The sequence below is a fragment of the Chinchilla lanigera genome, unplaced genomic scaffold (assembly GCF_000276665.1).
Source record: "Chinchilla lanigera isolate Chin_1 unplaced genomic scaffold, ChiLan1.0 scaffold00009, whole genome shotgun sequence".
Taxonomy (NCBI): Eukaryota; Metazoa; Chordata; class Mammalia; order Rodentia; family Chinchillidae; genus Chinchilla; species Chinchilla lanigera.
Genome location: NW_004955410.1, coordinates 36,400,973 through 36,426,749, shown reverse-complemented (window position 1 = coordinate 36,426,749; position 25,777 = coordinate 36,400,973). Strand labels below are relative to the sequence as shown.

The window sequence follows — 25,777 nt, the reverse complement described above, 5'->3', positions numbered from 1 at the left end:
CGAAATTGCAGCAATCCTCCTGCCTCCACCTCCTGAGTGCTGTGATTACAGGTGTGTGCCACCATGCTCAGCTAAAACTTTTAAGTGGTAAAAACCAAACTGATGACAACAGCAAAAAAACTCCACGAACAGAGCGAAGGTCAAAAGGCACAATAGGAAAAAGTTATTTGCAACCCAATAGAAAAAGTGCTTATTTCATACAGAGAGATCTTACAGCTTTACCAGAAAAAAATGAACAGAACAAGAGACATGGAATATGAACAAATATTTCATAAAAGAAAATAAGAATGGCAAAAATTTGGAAAAAAATGTTCTACTGTATTAGTGCTTAGAAAAATGCAAATCACAACATGCTAACATTTTAATGTATGTGTGACAAAAACTTAAAAACTTAATAAGACAGTCTTGGCAGAGTTACATGAAACTTACACTGTTGATGGAAATGCAAACTGGAACAATTTGGGGGGTTACAAGTTGGGAACATAACTCAATCTTAAGTGTACATATATTATGAGCCAGCAATTCACTGAGAGCAATTTAGCCTGCAGGTAAGTCAGATAATTCCCAATGATATATGTATATAAGGATATTCAAGGAAACGTTGTTTATAATAATGATATAATGGAAACTATAAATGTTCATTGATTTGGCAGTAGTTACATAAATTTATGGACATCCAAAAATTAAAATATCTATATATGCTGACATGGAAATATTACTAATATATTATTGAATGGATAAAGTATGGCACTTCACATTATACAATCTGCTTTGTGTAAAAATGATGCATACATCACATATCCTTTTATGGAAGAAGCACATGAAATAGTTATGAGTGTTTACCTTGTGATAAGAATGGGAAGATTTTTTTTCTCTTCCATTGTAAATCATTTTGGAGTTTCATTTTTGGAGGGGGGTGTGTTTTTTCTGTGCTTAGGACTGAACCTAGGGCCTTGTCCACAGTAGATAAAGGCTCTCCCACTGAGCTACAACCCCAGCCCTTTTTATTTTTTGCTTTAAAATAGAGTTTCAGGGCTTGAATTTGCAACACTCCTGCCTCAGTCTCCGGAGTAGTTGGGATTACAGTCATGCGACACTATGCCTGGCTTTCAATATATTTTTATTATGGTCATGTCTTACTTTTACAACAATAAAGACAACAAGAAGCCATGCAGATTACCCTTGAAACAATTTTCAATACATCAATCAGTGTCCCTTTTGATACTTTTGTAGAAAAAGTATTTTAATTACTGAAGCAGGATGAGGTTGCATATGAGTTAAAACGTTTTATAGCTGGGGATGCAAATCAGCAAATGACACAGCCAGTATGACTTTTAGAGCCTAGAAAGGCTGCAGCAGGGCAGCTAGCAAGTTCCTTAAGGAATCTGGGGTCATTCACCCTTCTTACATGGCTCCGGCCCAGCCTTTAGCAAGACTCTTATTTGGAAAGCCCAACTGGCCCGGCAAGGGAAAAATCATGATAAATTTTCTCTTGCCTTCTTACTTTCCCTCTCTCTGGAGTTTCTTTACGAATTTGAAATTAAAGGTATAACCATGATGCAAGGTACCGAGAGATGGAGAAAATCTGCAAAGGGGCTTGGATAATTCTAGCTCTTTACAAATGCACCATATCCGTACCTGGCTGGTCCTCTCTCAAGCACCCAATGTATTAATTTGCGCGGACAGCCTCTATCAGGGGAGCATTTTTTGTTCTCAGTGAAGTGGCACATTCAGTTCCTGGTGCAGGCTCACTTCATTCCCATTAGTCATTTCACAGCTGTATCTTGGGAGGAGGAAGATCTCAAATACTTTTGGCTGATTTCATGAGTAAACGAAAAGCAAGGCGTCCACAGTTCGTGTTTGTTTATAATTTTTAATTTAATAAAGCATGTCTATCTTCATGCATTTTCTCAAATTTTTTAGTTGTCTGCTGATCGAGCTGGCTTCCACTCTCCTCAGGTACCTAGATTTGCTGTCATCATGTTTGAGATGGACGCTGGGCCACCCACTCTCGTTGTTATGGAATTGATGGTGTAATTTTTATTTGGCAGTTCGTGATGCTAAGGTTATTCAGGGACACGGTTTAAAAACATAGGTCAGTGACCCAAGTCAGACACCAACTATGATCACAGGTTTGTTATTTTTTAGGTTGTTTAGGGACATTAGATGAATGCATAAATTTATTACTGTAGAGTTGCTATGAATACTGAGGATGCACATACGGGGATCATTATTGTAGACTGGCTTGTGACAGCTGGCCCTGATTTAGTTATTTCCTCTAGAAGACACTCTGAACAATTATTTAAATGCCTCCCCTCTGTAATTACAATAATAATGATGATGATTTTGCAACTGAATATGCAATTCAGGGTGTATATGCTCAACTACTGTTTCTAGCTTGTTTCTCTTTTTACATTGATGTCAGCTGCTGTTGTCAGGATTACTGAAGAACAGAGGACCATTTTACTACAGAGGGTCAATGAACTACATAAATAGTTCAATAATCTAGGGCCAGTGGAGAAAGTTATTAAATATAATTAATATAGTGAGTGTTTAAGGAGTGTTAACTATGAGCAGCATGTTTTTTGGTCTTTGGAGAAATATATGATTAGTACTTATTGCTTCTAAAATTACCATATATATATATTTTTTTTTTTTTTAATAATGGGAATGGGGATGAAACCCAGGGGGACTCTACCACTGAGTTACACCTATAGCTCCTTCTATTTTTTGAGATAAGTCCTCTCTAGGTTGCTCAGGCTAGCTTTGAACTTAGATTCCTCTGCTTCAGCCTCCTGAGTAGCTGAAATTACATACAGGTATATACCACTGTGCCTAGCAACCATAAAATATCTTGTAAATTATAAAATCTGGCAATGCTTTTCTATAGTAGCTATTTAAGGGGCTGCAGTAAAAGAAAATGAGACAGACACAGAGAATAGGGAGGCCCCGATGGTAATGAGAGACAAGGGATAAGTGCAGTACGAATGACAGTGACTGGGTGGGAGAACAAGTAAAGCAGACAGCCAGGTAGGAAAAGAGAGGAAGGGGAAGAGGAAAATTGGTAAATGAGGAGATGGAAAGACTGAGTGGTGGAAGATTTTTAAAAATAGCATGGATGATTGACTGTAAGATGTGAGATCTCTGGAGCATGGTATTTATACTACCGTCACCTGTTACCAGTTCTCTTGAAACACTGATTAGCTACTGTTCCCACAGCTCTTTATATAATTGTAGAGCTGGTGGGTGAGGTGGGAAAGTCAAACCCTTTCAGAGTGGATGTCCAAGTTGAATGCCTCTGCTAGGTCAGGTTTCTTGATGCCAACTTCTCAGGAGGAATTCCTAACGGAAGAGGCAGTAATTTCCTGCCTCTTCACTAGCCTGACCCTAACTTGGGGCAATTCTCAACCTCAGTGGCACATACACATCTTCTGAAGCTCTTAAAAATATATATTGCTGCCTAGGCCCCACCCCTAACATATAACCGGAGGGTGGTGTGGAGAACTTCAAACATTCCAAGGCGATTCCAAAATGCAACCAGGGCTGAGAACATTTAAACATTCCGCAACCAGCCTGAGAACTATTGCTTGTAGACTTCACTCTGCATGTGCTCACAGAGAATCCCTTAATAATGCTGACCAGTTTTTGTCCTATCAGAGCAGTGCCCTGAATATTAAATTGGGTAAAATTAAGCCAAAGGTCAGAGGGTTTCAACTTTTGTGCTATGTATTTAGTAACTAACTGTAAACTGTTTGTAGAGTTGGGGTGAAAAGGAGATCATTTTGAGCTTGTTTGGAGAGATACAGGAAGAAAACAAAATGATCAACATGATAAGGAAGTCCTCTTTAGAAATCAGTATTTCAGAAATGATTGACCTGGATCCCAACATCATGAGGGCTTCTGGTCTTTTTGATGGCACATTTCAGTTGACCTCGGACTAATCTGGGATGTGAAGGAAACAACAGCCATTGTTTGCTGTTGCTTCTTTTTTTTCCCCTTTGGCACTAGAGATTGAACCTAGGGGCTTCAAACTGAGATACATCCCCGATCATAAAAAACAGAACAAATCTTTTTGAAGAGAGGTCTTGCTAAGTCACTAAGTTGGTAAGACTGGGCTCAAAGGGCTCAAACTTGTGATCCTCCTGCCTCAGCCTCCCAGAGTGCTGGGATTACAAGCCTGTGCCACCATGCCTAGCTCATAGTTTGCTTCTTTTCTGCTTGTATGCTGTACTCTATGGTTGGGCTCATCCCTTGTTACCGTGGACAGTCCCTGTATCCCCTAGGTCTCTGACCTACCCTCTAGGTTCTTTTTTCTGGTGTGGAGACATCTAAAATTTGCTGTCACTAAGCTTTCCCATCTCTGTCACTCCCCTGCCGCCTGTATTAATATACTCACTGGAAATAGGCAGAGGAAGAAGCTGTCCCAAATCAGCCTGCTCCTTTTATGTCAGGTAACATACATATATTCCTATTTATAGTGGCATTCTGGAGCCAATGCTCCTCATCCAGAAGGTATTCTAATATAATGCCTTTCGTGTGAAATAGGAAGAAAAATGAAGTTGCTTTAACAGATTCACAGAAGCCGATACCTACAGGGCTATGGGATGATCTCTCTGATTCTACTATATTCTAGGGACAGCTGTCACTAGCAAGTATGATATTTGGCCTACAGAGCTAATATTACTGGTACCACTAGTATTTTGCTTTATATGCTGAAGATAGACCTCAGCTTCTGAATGTGCATTAATTCATTTATGATTGGACTGCTTGATTATGAGCTCCTTAATAGCCAGATGTATCCCCTGCACCTGATACATGGAAGGTGCCCAATAAGTGTTTGCTGAATGACTAGATGGAAGTTTAACCAACCAGCAACCCGAGTTGGAGAAAGCTGGATGAAGCAACAGGAAAATGAGAGGAACTCCTTCACAAAGCCCAGGCTGACCCTGGCTGTGTAGATGCGAGAAAAGCATGGAAAGATCCTGATTTAAGAATCTCCTTAAGCTCAAACATTTCTGTACAGAGAGCTGGATACTCCCTTTCTAAGCCAATTTCACTCTTCCCTAAAGGATTTTTGGTTCCAAACACTAGGAATCAGTGTTAATTGCTTTTTTGAAATATCATTTCATCAGCTTCATTTAGATGTGGCAATTTGCAAAGTAACCCCCAGCAGTTGACAGTTCATCCATAGCTGTGTGGTGTCCAGACGTTTCCTGGGATTTCTGCCCACCTGCTATACCACTGGCAGTGTCTGTCTGCCAAACCAGGATATGTGCTCAACTGGGATTAACTTGGAACCAGTAGTGCTCTGTTGTGTCTGAGATTTTTAAAATTCAGAAAAGCGAAGGCCCACCCCTACTTTATTCAGAAAATAAAGGTGCAGAAACTCATAAGGCTTAGGAGATGTTTCAAGATCACCTAATCTAGTGGTGGCGAACCTATGGCACGTGTGTTCTTTTTCTTTTAGGACAAAAGATGTCAATGTATAGTCTGTTTCTACACTAAAACCTTAATATTCAGGTTTAATTGCAGTGTTGGCACTTTGTAATAAATAAGTGGGTTTTGGGTGCAGCTTGGGCACTCATCTCTGAAAGGTTCACTGTCACTGACATAGCTCATGCTGGGCAGATGAGGAATCTGCAGCTCTAAAAGGTTCAGTGACAAGGTCAGCTGTCTAGTAGTGAGAAGCACCGGTCTAGAATCTATATTTTTCATGTGGCACCCAACTGTGAGTGGTGTCCTTTGGATGGATGCTCGTGTGAATGTGTTTCAGTTACTGTTTGTTTCCTTTTGAAAGCACTTTTTCCCTGGTCATAGACTTCCTAATCCTCCTTCACACATGCTTCAAGGTCACAGCCCAGACCAAAATGTTTACCAAAGAAAACTAGGCACTTAATAAGTTCCACTTACAAGAAGAATCATTGCCAGCTCCTGCACTCACTAAGCCCTGGCTCCAACCAAGCCCAGCAAACCAAGGAAGGGATAAGGTCGTCTTTGGAACTGGGAATTTCTAGGTTTGGATGCCAGTAGAAAAACAAATGAATTCTGTGTGATTTCTCCAGCAGGCCAAGGCTGCAGCTGCTGCCACCTCCTGGGAGAAGATAGACCTCAGCTTCATATCCGAGTCTGGTCTCAGAGTTCACCTATGACTTGGGCAAAGAACCTTTTGGGTAGGGCTGACATTTCTTTTTCACAGAAAATAAATGGGATATTCCCTTATTCAGCAAACAAAACATTGGTTGTTTTTCTTTCTTTCTTCTTTTTGCCAATGTTACGCTTAAAGAAAATAATGTCTAGAGGGCTGGGGATGTAGCTCAGTGGTAATGCACCTGGTTAGCATGTGTTAGGCCCCGGGTTCAATCCCCAGCAATGCAAACAACAAAACAAAACGACCTCAAAGAACAATAACAAGGTTGTAATGAGTTAATACGGGAACTATGAGAGTACAGAGATAATATTGAAGCAGAACTGTAAGTTTTAGTCATATATTATAGACTCCTTCTCTTGCATGTCTGCACCCTAGGTCCTGAGGTGATATTATGAATGCAAACAATGGGGAATTTTACAATAGCCAGGTGTATATACGAGCTGCTGAATCTTTACCTCCAAGAGCCTCAGTTTACTTTTGGGGCTGTTGTGAAATTGAGATGATACATGTAAGTTTTCAGTATGCAAGAAAAGTTCAATGGGAATTATAATGGGGAAAGCTCACATCTCATCTTCCTGGCGATTTTCTTCACTTAACGACTAAAAAATGGATCAACAGTCCACATGACCATTAATTCTGGCCTGTCTTCTGCTGATTTTTAGATGGCCCTTGAGCAATCTCTTTCTGCTTCTCTCTCTTCCTGTGTGTGTGTGTGTGTGTGTGTGTGTGTGTGTGTATTGTTTCTTTAAAACACAATTATGAATAAGTAAGAAGAAATTTAGGAGGAAATAAGACATTCAATTCAGGAAACATTTCTTACTATATGTTAATCATAGAGGATTTAAAGAATAATAATGTAGATATAGACCTCACAAATTTTACATTAAGTACATTAGAAAAAAAAGTGACTCAGAATTAGAAATTTGGGTTCCACATTCAGATCTTTGAAGAGCTCAGTTGTATACATGACAGCTAATCTTTTTTTTTTTTTTTTGGTCTTTTTTGAGACAAGGTATCATTATGCAGTTCAGGTTGGCCTTTAGCTCACTTTGTAGCTCAGGCTGGTCTCGAACTCACAGTGACCCTCCTACCTCAGCATCCCAAGTGCTGGGATTACAGGCATGTGCCACCATGCCCGGCAAATGTTTTTGATTATTAGTTTCCTCATTGGTTGAATAATACTATGTAAAAGAACATTTTCTCATTTATAGCAGAGGTTGCCTAGAAGATAGCACACTGGCTGCTATGTTGTGCCTCAGCTGTCCCAACCATGGAAAGCTGTCAAAGAGATGATGAAGTTTGAGTGATCCTGGTCAGAGAGAGCCAGACCCTTACAGATTCTTCTGTCTGAAGCTTGTATTACCCTGACCAAAGAATTAGGGGTGTTGTCTTAACCAATCATATATAGAACTATGGATTTATTCTAACTTACCTTTGCTATGGTTTGAATGTTTGCAATCAACCCAAGACTCATGCTGAAACTTAAATGCAACAGTATGAAGAGGTATGGCCTTTAGGGGAGAGTGAAGCTCTGAAGGCTCCAGTGTCATGAATGGATTAGCCCTTTTATAGAAAGGCTGGAGGGAACTAGCTAGGCTCGTTTTTATCTTTCTACCTCTTTAGCTGCATGAAGGCACAGCAGCCCTCTCCTCTGGAAGATGTAGCAACAAGGCACCACTTCTGGAAGCAGAAAGTCTGGGCCCTCACTGACACTGAACCTGCTCACACCTAGATGTTGACTGTTAACCTCTAGAACTGTGAGAAATAAATTTACGTTCTTTATAAATTATCCTGTCTCAAGTATTTTATTATATGAGTGTGTGAACTAATAAGCTTAAAAACTATAAAATCCCTGTCCTAACCATAAAAACACAATTTTTGCCCTGAGCCAATTTCTGTGTTCCATCAAATAGATGACCTCAGCTGTGTTTGCTCTTTATTATTACTATTATTGAACATTATCTTATATTTGAATAGTACTTTTCAGTTTACTAAATCTCTTCCATATACTGGGTCATTGAGAGGAAATGTGGTATCATCAAATAAGTTGGGCTTTAGTATCAAAGAGTCTGGCTTTATCACTGACTAGCTTTATCTCCTTCAATAAACCATTGTGTCTGTAGGAGTATGTAGTGCTTGATTGATTGTGTCAACTTGAGAAGTTTAGCAGCTTAACTAAATCAGCTTAGCAATTCTATACTCCAGGGTGTAGAGGACCCACCCTAGGGTGGCCTATCACCTGGATAACAAAAGGGAAATGAGGAAGGACAGATGGGCTTCCATTCTTTGGAATGCCAGTCGTTGCCTTCAGCTTGGACATCATCTCTTGGCTTCCAGTGCAGACTCTTCAGCTTCCACCTTGGATCCTTCAGGCTTCCAGGGTTGACCCATCGGCCTCCTGATATGGACTTGCATGGACACTGCGGTGAGCTCCAGATCTTGGACTGAAACCTTCAGTCTCCAATGTACAGACACCCTCTGCACACTTCCTCATCCAATTCTGTGGCTGACTATCATAAGGCAATCTTGTAATTTCTTATACATTTGTATATCTTGTGTTATATATGTTTCTCTAGTAAAACACTGACTGATAAAGAGTACCAGTCTCTGCCTAAAATGTTTCTTAATCCACGCTGTCTCTTTTTCATTGTATAGGTATTAGCTCAAACATTACCTTCTTAGAGAAGCTTCCTTTACCACCCAATCTAAAAATTACCCTGGTTTAGTATCTTTTTAGCATTTAGCACAGACTAAAACTACCTAGTTGACTTATATATTATGTTGCTCCACCAGGAGGTAAGCTCCATAAAGTAGGCTTATCTGTTTATTCCTGTCTTCCTGGCATCTAGGACAGGGCCTGGCACATCACAGCCTTTCAAAGTCTTCACTGTAGCAAAAGACTGTAGATAGCAAAACTGTAAATACAGGCTTTCTGGGAAGCATTTAATATGAGAAACATACTGAAAAGGCCTCTAGGGGATGATGAAGATGACTGGGTTGCTACAGCTATTGTGTCACCAGAATTGGTGGTGATCTCTGACAAATGATAGCCCATTTGTGATCCTTCTGTTTTCCATAAGGCCATCAATGTATCCTTGTCTTTGAAGTGCAAAATCACTAGAGAGACTACATGGCTACTGTCAGTTTGCAGGCCATCCCTGTGTATCCTTACAATATACCCCACCACTTGAAGTCAGGCCCCACAGGCAGACGAAGGTAAAGCTATACCTATAGATCTGAGAGTCTAGCATCAGTGATGGCGAACCTGATAGAGCTTTCAGTGATAACAGTGCAGTGTGGCGCATGTGCCATAGGTTTACCACCACTGGAGCTCCAGCACCCTCCTGAACATACTGAAATTCATTTCAATTTTATCTTAATTTTTATACAGATTTTGGGCTCGGTATCATAATATATCTGTATTTATCTTAGCATAGGAATGCTTTATATTTTTTAGTAGCAATATTACAAATGAATTCAGAATCTTCTCTCTGAGATACACCTTCAGCCTTTTTTGCTTTTTATTTTCAGGAAGCATCTCCTTAAATTGTTAAATTGCCAAGGCTGGGCTCAAACTTGCAATCCTCCTGCCCCAACCTTCTGGATTACATGGGAGCACTATTATACCTAGCTAGGAATGTTTAAGTTATTTTGCATTTGTGAAATCTGTGCTATAGGAAAGCCGTGCTATTCTGGGTCTCTACACTCCGCCTGGCAGTCAAACCTGAGGGATACATATTTGCAGTCTGAGAATTTCTAGCATTTTTTTCTTTTACAACACATGTCTCTAGTTCAAGTTCTCTTTTAGCACCACTCATTCATTCTTCAATAAATATTTATTGAGCATCTACTATGTATAGGCTATAATAAATCCAACTGTGAAATAGGTGTGCATGACTCATCTTTATGGGAGTTATCTTTTAGGAATAAAGACATAAAGAAGAAATTAAAACATTATGATGCTTGTTAAGTTAAGGAGGGGGAACTCATGGTGCTAAAGGAAAATGTAGAAAATATTACCTAACCTCAAAATAGGTGATGAGGAAAGATTTCCAATAAAAGGATAGGCCGAAGAATAAGCAAGAGTTAGCTAGGGGAAGTACGGGAAAAATATTCCAGGACTGTGACTTAGACTAAGCTCTGGAAGGAGAGAAGAAAGGACATAAAGGCAATGCTCCTATATGCTATTTAGTGTTGCTGGAGTGAAGTGCTGCTAAGAGAGAGAAAGAAAGTTGGAGAGATACAGCAGGTAATGAAGGGCATTTGTCAAGTACTTCAGCAATTTAGAACAGAATAGAAAGTCACTGTAAAGTTTCAAGTTTAGGAAGAAATTATACATTATTTTTAACTGTTTTCTCCTGGGGTGCTGGGAGTTAGACCCAGGGTCTAGCACAGGTTAGATAAGTGCTCTACCACTGTATTACACTCCCTCTGCCCCAATCCTTCTGCAGTGTTATTCTGAAACGGTCTACATTGCGCAGGCTGTCCTTGAATGAGATCCTCCCATTTCAGCCTCCTGTGTAGCTGGAATTACAGGTGTGCACCGCAATGACCCTTATATGTGTTCTTTAGGTGTTCAGGAAACATAATTCTATGTCTGGGGGAAAAATGGGAACTTATTAAGGTAAGAGGTGGCATTACCAAATGTTGAGGCTCACACTAATTGGAGGGAGTCTCCATCTTAATTTTTCCCTCTTTAAATTATCTCTTTTCCCCAAAGATAACCATGGATTATGTCTGGGATTCACCTCTTTCCCACAGACCCAGGCAGTTCCTTAACTTAGGTCACCTGAGCTATAGCATTCCCTCAAGGATCAAAGATGTTTCCAACATGGCACAATGCACGCAGCACAGGTAATCTTAAAGGTTTACACACTATGGCCTTTCTATCTGATGTTCTTGATCCGATATCCTGATGGAGGCCACGACTACATTTGGAGTAGAGGATGTCTGGGGCAGGTTATGGTCATAATGGAGAATACAATTATTGATTCACCTGGTTATTCACTGAGAAACACTTTGCTCGAGATTTTTCATCCATCAGCTGAAGACGATGATACCATCCCAGGCTTTTGGGAGTCTAACCTCCTAGACAATGAGTGATAAATACTTTGGTAATTTCAGTTGCTAAGCCAAGGAATAAATACGCATAGCCCTGATATTTGTTTGTTTGTTTTTGTCTTTTTGACACAGGGTCTCGCTATGCAGTTCAGGCTGGCCTTGAGCTCATTTTGTAGCCCAGGCTGGTCTCGAACTTGCAACGATCCTCCTGCCTCAGCCTCCCAAGTGCTGGGATTACAGGCGTCTGCCACCACGCCTGGCTCACTTATAGCCCTGATAAACAGGTACTTCATGGAAACATTATCTAAAGTTGCCAGATGTGTAAACCACGCTTTTTTTTTTTTTTTAAAGAAGCTAGGATGGTGCCCATATTATGGTGGTCAGAGCCCAAGGGCTCGGGCTCGCGCTCGCGCTCTCTGTGTCTCTCTCTCTCTGAATTTCGGGCTACAGTTCTATCAGAATTAGTAGTGGGAAGCACCAACTGGGAAAGTGACACATAGCTTCCCAGCTCTAAGAAATTTTTTGGCAAACCAATGCCCCAAGATTATCAAGAGAGGCTCACAAAAAAATGTTTACAGTGAAGAAATGCTTCACAGACTGGAAACAGAACGGATACACTAGCATTTCCTTTTCCCGTCTCCATCAGGAACGAGTAACAATGACCCTTTTTTTCCTCCCAGGACAACTCCAGAAGGAGAAGAACATAAGCAATTGCACTCGGATTCTCTAATTCCTTGCGAGATTTACAAACTAGTTAGCGGCCGTGCTTTCCAAAGTCGTAAAAGTATCTCTTTTCCAAGTTGCTCTTTTCGTTTTCCCTTTCTGGTCCATAACTACAATTTGTTTCTTTTCATACTAGTCTTCGTCTTTGTCTTTACCTCTGCTGTAAGGAAAGTCTTCGAGTTTCTCTTTCCCAGGCTTCACAGACGAGCCGCGCAATGCTCACACCCTAGCCCAGCTTTACTTTGCAAGGCCTGGGCAGCGTGGGAAACCCTAAAGTGGGGCTGCAGACGCAGGCGCCAGGTCCTGCGCGGCTGAGGCCGCGATGCGCGACGCAGCCCCTTTAAGAGCAAGCCACGCCCCCTTCCCTCCTCCCGGCGCGGCCCGCGGTCGGCGGCCGCTACGGTGCTGACAAGATGGCGGCTGGCGGGGCTGTCGCTGCGGTGCCCGAGTGCCGGCTTCTGCCCTACGCGCTGCACAAGTGGAGCTCCTTCTCGTCTACCTACCTTCCCGAGTAAGTGCCGGGGCCTGGGCTCGCGCTGCCCAGCTCTTCGGAGGAGGCATAGCCGGGCCAGGAATGCCGCGGAGGGTCGCTGAGGCGAGAGGCCCAGGCGGGGCCTGTGAGGGGGACGCGCGGCCTCCGGAGTCGCGGTCCAGCCGCGGAGAGCGCCGCCCGCCCCCGCTCCGGAAGGCGCCGGGCTCCCCGCGGGGGCCTCCGGGAAGCGGCGAGGTGCGGGGCGGGCGCGGGAGACGCGGGAACCGGCAGTTGTGTGCTCGGAATTTGGGGTTGAGGAGGAGGCGCTTGGGGGCCCGGCGGCGCTGTTGGGGCGTCCGGAGCTTTCGGGGTCCGGCCCGCGGGCGAAGTGCCCGCGACGCCTAGGGGCGTCCGAGGGGACTGGGTTCGGGAGGTGGGGACCTCTGGGTAGGTCGCTGCCGGGACTAACTGCAAAGCCGGGGAACTCTACACTAGGGGGTCCTTAGAAATGATCTGCTCTAGAGGAGTGGTGAAAAGTCAGGGAGGCTGAGAAGTTGTGCATCCATCTGCATCCCGGAAAGGGGACGAAGTTGTAAGACTGGCAGAGGGCATCTTTTTTTGGTTGGAAGTTGTGAAAAAAAGATCGGCATCGTACAGAAGAAGGAGGAAGGTTACAGAAGAATTCCATTCTATTAATGAGAAGGTGGATTTGTAGAGACTCAGGGCAGTTTCCCAGTCGAGAAACGCAAATAGAAATAGTAAAGTCTAATTTTTAAATGAATTTGACTTCTAACACCTATTTGGCTTGGATTCTTGATTTAGGTGTTAAAACTTTTGCTTTACTATCCTATGTGTTTCTACAGCAAATTCCATCTTTTCTACAGCAAAATTTACTTAGCTTATGTTTGATAGATCTTAAGTTTTATATGCAGACGAATAAGTGGCTTAGTAAAGGTTTGAGATCTATGCAGATCCCGAAGAAAAGTTCTAGCAGTCTTATGGACCGTCCTCTCACAGGGTCATATGTGGTTTTCTGAATAAAACAAGCAGATCTGGGTGTGTGGAGGTGAATGTCATAAGCGAGTAAAATGACTAGATCTGTGAAGCATACTGAGTTTCCCACTTACATGTCAAAAATTCTCCACATTTCCCACAATTTGATTTCTCTAGTCCAGTCAGTTAAGAATTTTAAAAAATGGAGCTGTAAGTGGAAGAATCTTTAACTCTGGACTGCCAGGCCATCCTCCTGTTCACCAGGTCAAGGGTTGACTGTCAGGCTTTGAGTAAGATCTGGCCCAGTGAAGAGTGCCAAGTGACCTGTGGTCTGACCGGGCCTGTGTTGCCTACTGATGGCTACTGCATGACTGTGCTCCTGCTGGATGCTGGAACCCATCTTTTAATGTGAGGCTGAACCAGGTAACCTCTAAGGTTCAGCTGAAGTTGAAACGTGGTCCTTAGATACTTAAGCCCTAATTTTCTAGACTGACTCCTTTTTTATTCTGAAGATGTTTAGCATTTTGTATACCTGGATTAGGAAATTAGGATCACAGTCCTTTGGAAATTGGGGTGGTGTTTCTGTGTTTGATCTGATAACGATATTTTTCTTATCTTGAGTTAGGTCATTTCTAGGATGTCATTCCTTTAAACTTCTGGTATAGGAGACTTGCATATCACAAGTCCCGTCTAAACTATCTGTTGTATAAATGTTTTAAGGAAGAGTACAAGTGGGAAGTGATTTAATGGAATGACAACTTTTAATTTGACTTGTTTCTTGTTATCCTGGCTCCTGATTTGAAGTAGACAGAAACTACTTTTGAAGTTAGAAGGCAACTGTTTGAAATTGGAAGAGTTCATCTTCTAGTACATCGATAAAATAACATTTAATACACATGTAACTTAAACATTTGTATTTACTGTATATTTAATCTTAATGACATTCTGTTGTACGTCTACAGTTTGTACTTTAAAGCACTAAATTATTTTAATTGAACAGTAATCAACTTTTTTCTTTGAAGGAGTATAGTTGAGTATTACGGAGCTTGAATTTGAAAATTTTGCGTCTTCTGGGTCGGTGTTTGCCATCACTAACTTATAAAACTCTTGGTTTTGAACTTCTTTTAGTAAATAAGAGTGTTATAACTTATGACAGAAAGTATAAGAAAGGGACTGTGTTTCTTTTACCCTAAAATCTGCTGTAAGAGTAACTACTATATTTTTACTGCCAGGGAAGTTCTTATACTTCCTGTCGTATTAAGGAGCATCCCAAAGTCTTATTTCAGGTATAGCTTTTTGTTGAGATTTTCCACAAAGTAGGAGATAGATATTGGCAAATCTGGGTATTTTGAGGTGAATGTAATAAAACAATGAAGAAATGGTAAACACTTACAATGTATCTTCTATAAACTGTGTTCCATCATGAACAGTTTGTTTTAATGGATTTATTTCTTACAACAGTCCTGTGAGGAGTCTTCTTTTTCCAGTTGAAGCTGGCATGAAGAGGTGAAAACTTGCCAAAGGTTGTACAAGTAGGTGGAGGCAAGATCTGAACCCAGGTGGTGTGGTTCCATAGTCTGTGATGGTAAATGTAGAATACAGTGTGCTGCTTCTGCACCAAGGTACAATACAAGACATCAGAGATTTGAATGAGTTTTTGAATTAAAGGCACTTGTATTTTCATTGTGTAAAGACGTGTTGCGAAGTCATTGAAAGAAATCTCATTTCTGGGGCTGGTGATTTAGCTCAGCAGCACAGCGCCTGCCTGGCAAGTGCAAGGTTGTGAGTTCAATTCCTGGTACCCGGGTGGGGCGGGGGTGGTTGGGTGGGGGACAACAAAGAAAAGAAATCTCATTTCTATTGTCTAAGGACCTAGACTTTTTTTTCTTTCTTCTAAGGTCAGAAAAAAAATAAACATTTTCCATTTTGATTCTTTTAGGCTCACTTAGACCTTAAAAATATTAAAGCAGATCTGGTTAAAGATGACACATTTTTACTTTGAAAAGTTTTTACTTGTGTAGGGTCATATTCTAGTTCAGGAGGCTTGATAAGTTCTTTTATTTAGTAACTATTGCTCTATGGCTTAAATAACCATCATTTGTTGAGTCCCTTCTATTCTTTAGATACTCTACAGAACACTTAGCATGTGTTCTGAGATTTAGTGTTTACAAAACCTCTGTGAAATAAATATTATCATTGTATTTAATAGCTAGGGAAACAGGGTCAGAGAAGTAAATTAATTTGCTGTGTTCTAAGAGTTGAAAGTGTTGGAAATAGGATTCTGGTCTTGAGCCTTATAACTTTTTTTTTTTTTTTTTTTTTTTGAGCCTTCTGACTTTTATTGTAAAAGCTACTTTATTATGACTGTGTTATATGCCTAATTGGGAATATAGGTAAGACTTACTTCAAAGCTAGAATAGTGAGAGGGGGAATGATACTTAGGTATATTTTGTTTTGATGTTTAAGGCTGGAAGAAAGTTTGAAAGTATTTTTTACTTTCAAAGACACATTAGTTAAACTTTTAATATGAAGGCTGAGAGAAACTTTGAAAGTATTTTTTACATGTTATGATTTGTGTCTAGATGTCCCCCCAAAGCCTCATGGAGTCATGGGGCAGGCTTCTAGAGTCTGTGATTGATTCATGGGTTTGAGTGCTACACCTGCCCTGGGGTAGGTAGTTCATATATATAATGTAAGGGAGGGAAAGAGGCTACTTGCTGGAGCTCCTCCCCTTGTGCTCTTGTTGCTTTTGCTGTCTTCTGCTGCCATGAACTGTTGCCCTCTGTCATGTGCCACTCTGCCTTGGAGTCAGCCAAGTATAAACGGAAACCTTCCCAAACTGTGTGTTAAAGAAACTATTCCTTCCTTAATTTTGGGCTTTGGGTATTTTGTCTCAGCAATTAGAGAAGAGTAACCAAGACAGAATTTGATACCAGGAGTGGGGTCATTGCTGTGACTATACCTGAGCATGTAGTTCAAGAGTCTTTGGAAATGGCTGATGGGAAGTGTTTGGGAAGGTTCGGAGATTTCACCTGAAAGAGAAGCGCTAGAATGCCTTTGGCTGTTATGTATGGGAGATTCTGGTCAGAGCTCAAAAGACCAGAAGGCTGATAGAAACTTTGTCAGTAAAGACTAGGTGTGGGAAGTTTCTGTTAGGAAGAAGGACTGCATTGGTTGTTGAATTCCAGATGCTGTTTGTTATGGCTTGGCAGAAGTTTGTCTGCATTTTGCTCATGTCCAGAGACTTTGTCTGAGACTGAGATTAAGGGCAGTGAATTGATTAAGACGGCAAAAGAAATTTCAAGGCAGTCAAATGTTGAGGCAATGGCATGACTATTGTTGGGGGTTTTCTATCAGATTTATGTTGAGAATCAAGAGCAAAGAGCCCAGCAGAATGATTTAAAATGTTGTGAGTTTTGCCAGAAAGGAAACACCAGTAAAGCTGTGGACTGCAAAGATAGAGCTCAGGAGATCTCCATTGCTAAGAAGGAACAGGAGAATAGAAAAGATGACCTGAGGACATCACAAGAAGCTGCAGTTCTCCACTCTTTGCAGCCTCAAACCTGCAAAAGTGAAAGACTTTGCTTTAAGAAGAAAGCCACAGAGTGCCATGTTCCAGAATGGCAGTGGCTGCAGTATGTGCCAAAATGGCAGTGGCATAGAGAATTTGTTCCTCAGTCAGGTCCAGAGGGCTCAGAGATCCAAGCACTTGCCCCTTACAGCCAAGAGAGAAGAAAGCCAGACTACTACTCCAGCTGGCAGCAGACCTTGGCATCATCCATGTGGTGCTGGTTTTAAGCACATGCAGAACACAAGAATTCTGAGGTTAAGAAGGCTTCCACCTAGATTTCAGAAGGCCTGGGAGGCAACAATGTGCCCCTAATAGGGCAATATATGTGAGTGTGAAGTGAAAGGTGCAGTGGAGACCTCAGAAGGTTGGAAAAGCCAGGAACGTGGATTGTCTGAGGAAAGCTGCAGGGAGGGAACAAAGCAGTCCCAAGAGAAAAGCCCTATGAGCTACAACCACCAGAAGTGCAGTAAGAGTGGAGCCATGTGAGGCCTTTGGAGCTCACTACTTATGCAGATTGCCTTGGATGTTCTACATGGAACTATAGGACTTAAATGTTTGCCCTGCTGGATTTTGGACTTGCTTTGATCCCAGTGCTTTGTATCCCCATTTGTACCTTTTGGAATGGTAATGTTTATTTTGTGCCATTGAATGTTGGAAGTGTTTACCTTTTCATTTGTACAGGGGCTCATAGCTAAGGGTTTGCCTTGCGTCTCGGAGGAAACTTGGTACTTGGACTTTTCAGCAATGCTGCAACTGTCAGGACTTTAGCAACTCTTAGAGATGGACTAAAAAATGTCTTTTGCTGAAACTGTTAGGACTTTGGCAACTCTTGCAGATGGACTAAATGTTGTTTGTATAAAGGGATGTACATGAGTCTTTGTGGGACCAGGAGCGAAATATTATGGTTTGTGTCTGAATGTTCCCCCAAAGCCTCATGCAATCATGGGGTGGGCTTCTAGAGTTTATGATTGATTTATGGTCCAATGTTAAGGTTATAGATGTGAGTGCTACACCTGCCCTGGGCAGGTAGTTTGCATACAATGTAAGGGAGAGAAAGAAGCTGCTTGCTACTGCTCTTCCCTTTTTGCTCTTGCTTTTGCTGCCTTGTGCCACCTTGAAGTGTTGCCCCTGTGCCATTCCAACCTGCTTTGGAACCAGTTGATTATAGACTGAAACCTCCACAAACTGTGAACTAAATACACCTTTCCTTCCTTAATTTTGGGTATTGGATGTTTTGTCTCAGTAACCAAGAAAAGTAACCAAGACATACGTAAGAGGTGATTTTACCAATGTGGAATGACATTCTTGTTTACATATTATTGAACGACAGTAAAATTTGACAACTAGGATTAACAGATTTAAATCATTTCTTTAACAACTAATTTAAATTTCACATTTAAAGATAGATATTTTGTTTTGATTGTAAAAAAAAAAAAACCCTTAAGCTTATTATAGATCATTTGTAAAATACAGACTCACAGAAACAAATATATACTTTACTTTTAATCTCTCCACCCAAAGATTACTAACCATCCTTTACATATATCATTCCATATCTTTTATGTCCATGTGTGTTTTCCAATTTGGTATTGTCTTCTGTTTTTTCCCAAATTTACAAACTGAAGATCCTTAATTTGAAAACATGAAATCTGAAGTGTTCTAAGATAATGAAAGTTTGTAAGTGCCCAAGTTTTAGAATTCAGAGCATTTTGGATTTTGGAGCATTTCAGATTTTGGGTTTTTAGATTAGAGATTCTCAACAGGTAAATAAAGCCTGTAAAAATATTCCAAGATGAAAAATCTCTGAAATTCAAAAGATTTCTGTCCTGGTCATTTTGAGTAAGCAGTACTCAACTGGTATATAGTACCTCCTTACGTTACTATTGTTTTATATTTTCTTTCTTATGGATACATTACATTCCCTCTAATGACTTTATGTCATTGTATTCAATTTTTCTGAGACTATTAAATATGTAGACTTTCTGGTTTTATTATTTCCCTCCTTTGGCGACTATGAATGATGAAATAGTTTGCCTTAAAAAAAATTGCAACTCATTGGTTGTAGGTTCTTACATATTGAATTGCTAGATTAAAGGCATCAGTTTACTTTCCTGTTGGTCTTTGTAAATAGAGCCCTGGGCAGCCTGACTAATTTTGGCATTATCCTTAGTAACCTAGTATCATGAAGGTGTTTTTGATCAGAAATAGCCTCTTAAAGATGTCTAAAGTGTGCTTATATTATCCCAAAGTGACATTGCTCCTAGATACTTTCTTTCCCCTCTCTTTATTTTGGCTTTACAGGATTTTTGATTTTATTAATAACATACATCTGACAGAACATTTATGAGATTTTTTTAGATATTTGATCTGTGGATGATGACTGTTATACATATGGGTTTGAAAACTTGGTACAATAATTGCACAGGCTCATGCAACTCACAAGAGGTGAACCACTAGTAAGAGGCATCCAACTCCCTTTAGCTTTGAGATTCTCATTCCCTTCCTTTTTGTCCATTCTTTCTCCTTAAACTGAAATTAGACATTGGCCTAGCTTGGGAAGTTTAGTGGTCACTGAAAGTTGTTGCTTTTAGTCTGAGAAACTTAAAACTGTAGAAAAATAATGATAACCAGGATAGAGGAGAAGTATCATGAGGTGAATTGAAAAGCAGAGTTTCAGTCTGCAGAGCTGGCTTTTAGAATTAGCTGTTTATGTCTAAAATTGTGATTGTCTTCTGAGCATCATCAGTTTTCCTTTAACATAGAAATATTTTTTATTGATCAGATGTTGAAAGATTTTATAAATTTTTTGGCAGATGGACAAATGGCTGTATTATTTGTGTTAAGTTTTAGGTAACTATGCATGGTTAAGTTTTTGATAAATGATTTTTGGGTCTGATACAGGGATTTTGTAAGGTTTTATATGTAGATAGAATTCATTTAGCTTTGACTTCGTGATTGTCAGGGGACTTTGTCAAATGTCAGGTGTTTTCATTGTATTTCAGTCATTAAGAAATCATCTTTGGTAGGTGGGCACGGTGGCACACACATGTAATCCCACCTAGGTGGGAGGCTGAAGATATCAAGTTAGCAACTTAGTGAAAACCTGTCTCAAAAAAAAAAAAAAAAAAGTGGAGATATAGCTCAGTTGAAGTATGCCAGATTCAATCTTTGGAAATAACAAAGATTTTCTAGATTTTAATTTTAGAAATATAGTTGTTGTATGGACATTTTAGTATCTGTAAAGTATTTCAAAGAATAAGCAGTTGAGAATTTAGTGATCCCTGATTATTGCTTATTTATAATATCAGTTAAAAATCCATGATAAGGGACTTTAGAGAAGAAAATTTATAGAATTGCTAAGTTTCTATAAATTGCATCTTAGGATACTTGACATTGATATATGCTGTATCACATGATTTCCCAAAGCATAGTGTATGAGTGGTTAGTTCATGAGATTGTTGTTCATTACAGTTCTGTGGGCAGATATGGCCCTGAGAAATCCAGCAATATAAAAATCTATTAGTACGGAGGACATTGTTGTTTAAAGTAAGAGCTTTTAATGTTAATACACTTTGGTAAGATGTTTCTCTTAAACAGTTTTTAAGTCTTTTCTTCTTTTTATTTTATGAAGAAATAACAAATTTTCATAACCAAATAATAAGAGATTAAGGATAGTTACTGCATTGTACATCATCTCCAAAGTTCCTCAGTATGAGACATAAACCAAGGAGTCCTTCAAAAAAGAAACTGATACTAATACAATCTTTCTTTTCAACAAACTAAGATAAACTATTAGTATAAGTGAAACAAATTAGCATATATATTGAAATTTTTAAAAAGCAGAATATGTAATTTGGGGGAATATTTTAACTTCACTATTTCCTATTTATGTTTTATATTTTCTCTTTTGTGTGTGTATGGGTGGTGTTTCCCATATAAGAGAAACCGTATGGTATTTGATCTTGTGTGTCTAGACTTATTTCACTTAACATTATGATCTCAAGTTGCAAAAGAGTTTTTGTGTGAGGGGCTATAGATGTAGTTCAGTGGTAGAGTGCAAGTGTGTGTGTGTGTGTGTGTGTGTGTGTGTGTGTGAGTGCGCACACGCACGCACATGCTTCTTGGCTTGTTATGAATATTTTTAAAATGCATGAAGTCAAAGTAACAGTCTATAGGCTGTTATATGTCCTATAGATAAACAGGAATACTATTTATTTCTTGTGGTTTTTTTACTATGATGAAATAAATGTTATCCATTAAAATTTATCCATGTTTTAAAGTGTGTAGAAGAAGAAAGGACATACCACCTAGGACTTTTCATATAGTAATAATTTAAGTAGCTTACTATAAGTCTTTAAAAAATGTTGAGTGGCAACTAAGTAGAGTGATGTACCCTAATATATTTTGAATTAGCAAATAATTATAAAAATTGTAAACATAGGCAGTTTTAAATTCTAACGTATGTGTTTAAGGCTGTAGGATTTCCTGTACTGAAAATCATACTCAGGGCCTTATACATTCTATACTCAGGGCCTTATACATTCTAGGCAGAACTCCACTGAACTACACTCTCAGCCCTTTTTTAAATTTAATGCTCCTGTAAATATAGTTTAGCTCTACCCCCAAGCTTTGATATGTGTTCATGATCATTCAAGTCAAATTATTTTCCAAATTTCATTTGGTTTATTCTTTCTTTCTCTTCCTTACTCTCTCCCTCCCCCTGCCCTGCCCGCCGCTCCCTCCTTTCCTCTCCCCCAACTCCCTTCCTTCCTTCCTTTTTTGAGTCATGCTCTCCCTGTGTTGCCCAGGCTGCTGTCAATCTCTTGGGCTCAAGGGATTCTTCTGACTCAAGTTCCTGAGTCGTTGGGACTGTAGGTGTGTGACTCTGTGCCCAACTTTATTGCTTAATTTTTTTGAATATTGAAGATCTTCTAGTTAACCTTTTGGTACTGATATCTTAATTTTGCTATGGTTGCAGAGCATATACTGAGTGATTCTAAACCTTTGTTGAAATTTGCTTAATGGCTAAGCATTTTGATAAATGTTCATGTACACTTGAAAACATTATTTATTATTACCTTTCATCTATGTTAATAAGGTCCAGTACTGTGTGAATTGTGTTGTTCAAATCTTCTGTGTACCTCATTGAAAAGCTTCTAATCCATTTTTCTTTTTTCTGTTTATTATAAAATGGTGCCTTCAGGTTAAGTGTTAAATATGTCTCACTGTGAATATGGATTTATGTTTTTCCTTTTAATTTTTTCAAGAACCTAACTATTTGTTTTATGTCTTTTGAAGTCATATTGTTAGATGCAGAGGAACTCACATTTGCTGTATCTTTCTAGTAAATTGACTCTTCTGTCCTTAAACATGCCTCATTTATTTCTAGTAGTGCTTCTTGCCGCTGAGTCTTAGGCTAGCTAGCTACACTTGTTTTTATTTTGGTTGCTGTTTGTATGGTGTAACTTTTTTGCTCCTTTTACTTTTTTGTGCTGGGTCAAACTCAGGACCTTATGCATTCTACACAGAACTCCACTGAGCTACACCCTCTGCCTTTCTTTTACTTTTAATGTTCCTGTATCATTAATCTGTATGTTAACAACATACAGGTTTTTATTTGTTTTTAATTTAGTGTGAAGTATTTAATTCATTAACAGTATAACTACTGATAAATTTATATTTTAAGATATCATTTTTTGTTTTTTATTTGTTCCATTTTTTTTCTCCATTCTTGCATTTTTTGGAGGGGAGATTACTGAAGTATTTTTAATCATATTCTATTTCTACCTTTCTGTTAGTTTGTTACATTCTTACTATTCTTTTTTGTGGTTACCTTAGATCAGTGGTGGTGAACCTATGTATATGTGCCAGAGTTGGCTGTTTGTATCATTGCAGGCTCTAAAAGTTTCACCATCACTGCTGTATATTATACAAGCATTCTTATGATATAGCGGAAATAAAATGTAACTTCTGACCTGTTAGATGTCAGATATACCGAGTTTGTGGTCCCCAAAATTACAGAATGAATTCTAAGGAACAGTGGAGGTTAAGAGTAGGAAATAATTTGAGAAAGATAGCTCCTGAGAAACAGGAAGGGACCTGAAAGTGGGTTACTAGCAAGCACACTTCTCAAAGGAAGTTTTATAGAGCAAGATCATGAGGTGGGTACAGTGTGGGTCAAAACTATGATCAAAAAGTATAGCCACTTAGGCAATATTGACCCAGTGGGGAAGCAAGTCATGTAGCAAGTGTATATGGAAAGAATAAAGACCTTGTTTAGGACCAGGGGGATCCTGTTCACCCACTGCAGTGACTAATATCTATCTAGACTTTATTGGACCAGTTGATACCATTTATGTTATGCCTGGTGAGGTTTGTAAGCCTCGTCATTCTTGAAGCCTGGCCTCCAAAAGATGTGCCTCTGGCCACAGTTGTATGTGTTCTCTTCTGCACTGATTGTCTGAGGGTCTTGCCCTGTCTGACTGCCTATGATGTTCCTACCTAACTTAGCTGTTTATAATACTTATATTAGAGTTGCATGTACACTAGGGTTTTAACAAACTACATCTCAAGACAGTGTTGGAACTTTAAAACACTTTAATACTCTCCTGCCTTTTGTGTATCAGTGTTGTGCATTTTAATGCTACATTTATTCTAAATGCTGTAGACTGTCGTTTTGTACAATTAATATTCATGTAGATTTATTTCTTCTATTATTCTTAATTTCTTCTTGCATGGTCATGTTTCTTCGGAGATTATTTTCCTCTCTGAAGAACTCCAGTGCTGAAATCTAGTTTTTGCATGTCTGAAGGCCTCCCTCCCTTTCCTCCCCTTCATCCTCTTCTTTTTTCCTTGTCTTCCTCTTCCTCCTCTTCCTCCTCCTTCTTCATCATTACCCCCTATTTCCTTCCTTGTTTTTTATTGTTTTGGGAATTGACCTCAGAGCCTCCAGCACTCTACTACTGAGCTATATCTCCACCACTTTTTAAAATTTTATTTTGAGACAAGGTCCCATTAAGTTGGCCAGCCTGGCTTTGAACTTGTGATTCTCTTGCCTCCACCTCCTTTGAAGTATATTTTATAGGGTGTAATGTTTATAACTGTTATTTTCTCAGTCCATTTAAAGATTTCAATCTGTTGTGTTCTCCTTTCATTTTTTATGTTGTGAAATCACCTGTCACAGGCTTATTGTTTCTTGAAAGGTAATCTGACTTTCTTGTTCAGTTGCCTGCCTCTTATGACTTTTTCTGTGAGTTTTAACAGCTTTACAGTGATGTACTTAAACTATAACTTTCTTGTTCAGTTAGCTTCAAGATTTTCTCTGACAGTATTACAGTGGTATGCAGTGCCTAAGAATAGTTTTTATTGTATCGACTCTTTTTAGAGTTTCTCATATCTCTAGTCTGGTATGATTCATTGTTTCTGAAAAAACATTTTGATGTTCCTGGAAATCCTGTTTCTATTTCATTCTTTTCCCCATTTTTTTGGTCACTCCAGTTAAGTCTGTTTCATAGTGTTTGTCATGCCCCATATGTCTACTATACATTGTTTATGTCTTTTCTATAATTTGTTATTCTCCTTAACTATTCTGGATATTTTTTTTTAATAATTAAGTTTGGATATGTTTTCCTTGACTGTGTTCTAGTTTACTTACTCTGTTCAAGTATGTCCAGTCTGCTCCCTCCACCTGTGTGTGCGTGTGCATATGTGTACTGCTGGGGATATAGTCCAGGGTTTTCAGAATGAACTATACCACTGGGTCTTCTAATTTGAAACAAGGTCTCACTAAGTTGTCTAGGCTGGATTTGAACTCGTGATCCTCCTGCCTCAGCCTCCGAGAGTGCTTAGATTACAGACATGTGCCGCCGTGCCCGCCTCCAACTTGCTTAATTTCGGCTATAGTACTTTTAGTTCTACAATTTATATTTGATTCCCTTCTTAAAAACAGATTCTAATTCTCTGGTGAAAATCTCTATATTGGCATGTTTTTGCACATATTCAAATTAAAGTCTGTATCTGAAAATTCCAATGTTTGAACCATTCAGAGGTTTATTTCCATCATGTTTCCTTTTGGTTTTGTCTCTATTATGTCAAGTAATAACTTACTCTTATTAGGCAACTTTTGATGTAGTGGTAGGTATTTATGAAGAATTTTAGATATAATTACATAATACAGTGATAAATTATATACCTATAATGTTTTAGTCTCCAGACTATTCATACGTGTTCAGACTCAGTCATCTAGCAAGCAGATCACTTAAACAGTGAAGGACTGAGCTGATTTCAGGTGGGATTTAAGGCCTTTGTAAGGTTGTTCTGTCTCTAGTTTGCTCTGATGAAGTAGCCATCCAGGGATCTCATTTGAAACAATGGTAGTTTCTAGGACTTCCCTTTTTTTTCTTTTCAGCAGCAGAAGAGACCTGACAGCCCCTTCCCTTTATGCTTTCTTTTTAGCCTCTTGCTCTGTATAGTTTAAAAACTGACAGATGTCTCAAGGAAAATCAGTATATAGTGTTAGATTTGTTCTTCTGTGCCTCCATTCACTGTGGGATCTTGACCTCTCAAGATGTCATGCTGTCATGACAGGACTATTATGAAGTCCCATCCCTTATTCCTATGAAATTGCCAAATGCTTTGCTGACTTCTCTGCCCTCTAGTGGCTGTCTTTTCCTGGCTTCTAAGCCCTCTTGTCCTGTGCCAATAAAGAAATAGATGGAATGTTTCAACAGAGAAGGCTATACAAAATGAGCAGCTTTATTTAATGAATACCTTGGCATCTTAAGTCATAGCTGCCCCAGAAAGTAAAAAA

General features: G+C 39.5%; 1 protein-coding gene and 1 long non-coding RNA gene across 5 annotated transcripts in view; both read left to right on the top strand.

Annotated features, from left to right (window-relative positions):
* Window positions 1-7,937, top strand: part of LOC106147792 — an 87,906-nt gene extending 79,969 nt beyond the window's left edge. The window contains exons 3-4 of the long non-coding RNA XR_001232758.1: window positions 6,063-6,170; window positions 7,772-7,937. This is a non-coding gene — a long non-coding RNA (uncharacterized LOC106147792). The remainder of the gene's footprint in view (window positions 1-6,062; window positions 6,171-7,771) is intronic.
* The window catches only part of Mkln1 (muskelin 1, intracellular mediator containing kelch motifs), a 316,551-nt gene that overhangs the window by 141,788 nt on the left and 148,986 nt on the right, over window positions 1-25,777 (top strand). The window contains exon 1 of one of the 4 annotated variants that reach the window (XR_259906.2): window positions 12,305-12,443. The exons of 2 other annotated variants lie outside the window; for them this stretch is intronic. Coding sequence is in view for 1 of the 2 variants with exons in the window: in XM_005377547.2 (XP_005377604.1) it covers window positions 12,346-12,443 (98 nt within the window). In the remaining variant the exon portion in view is untranslated. Of the gene's footprint in view, window positions 1-12,304; window positions 12,444-25,777 lie in introns of those variants that run through there. One more of the 4 variants, XM_005377547.2, reaches the window with a different exon arrangement.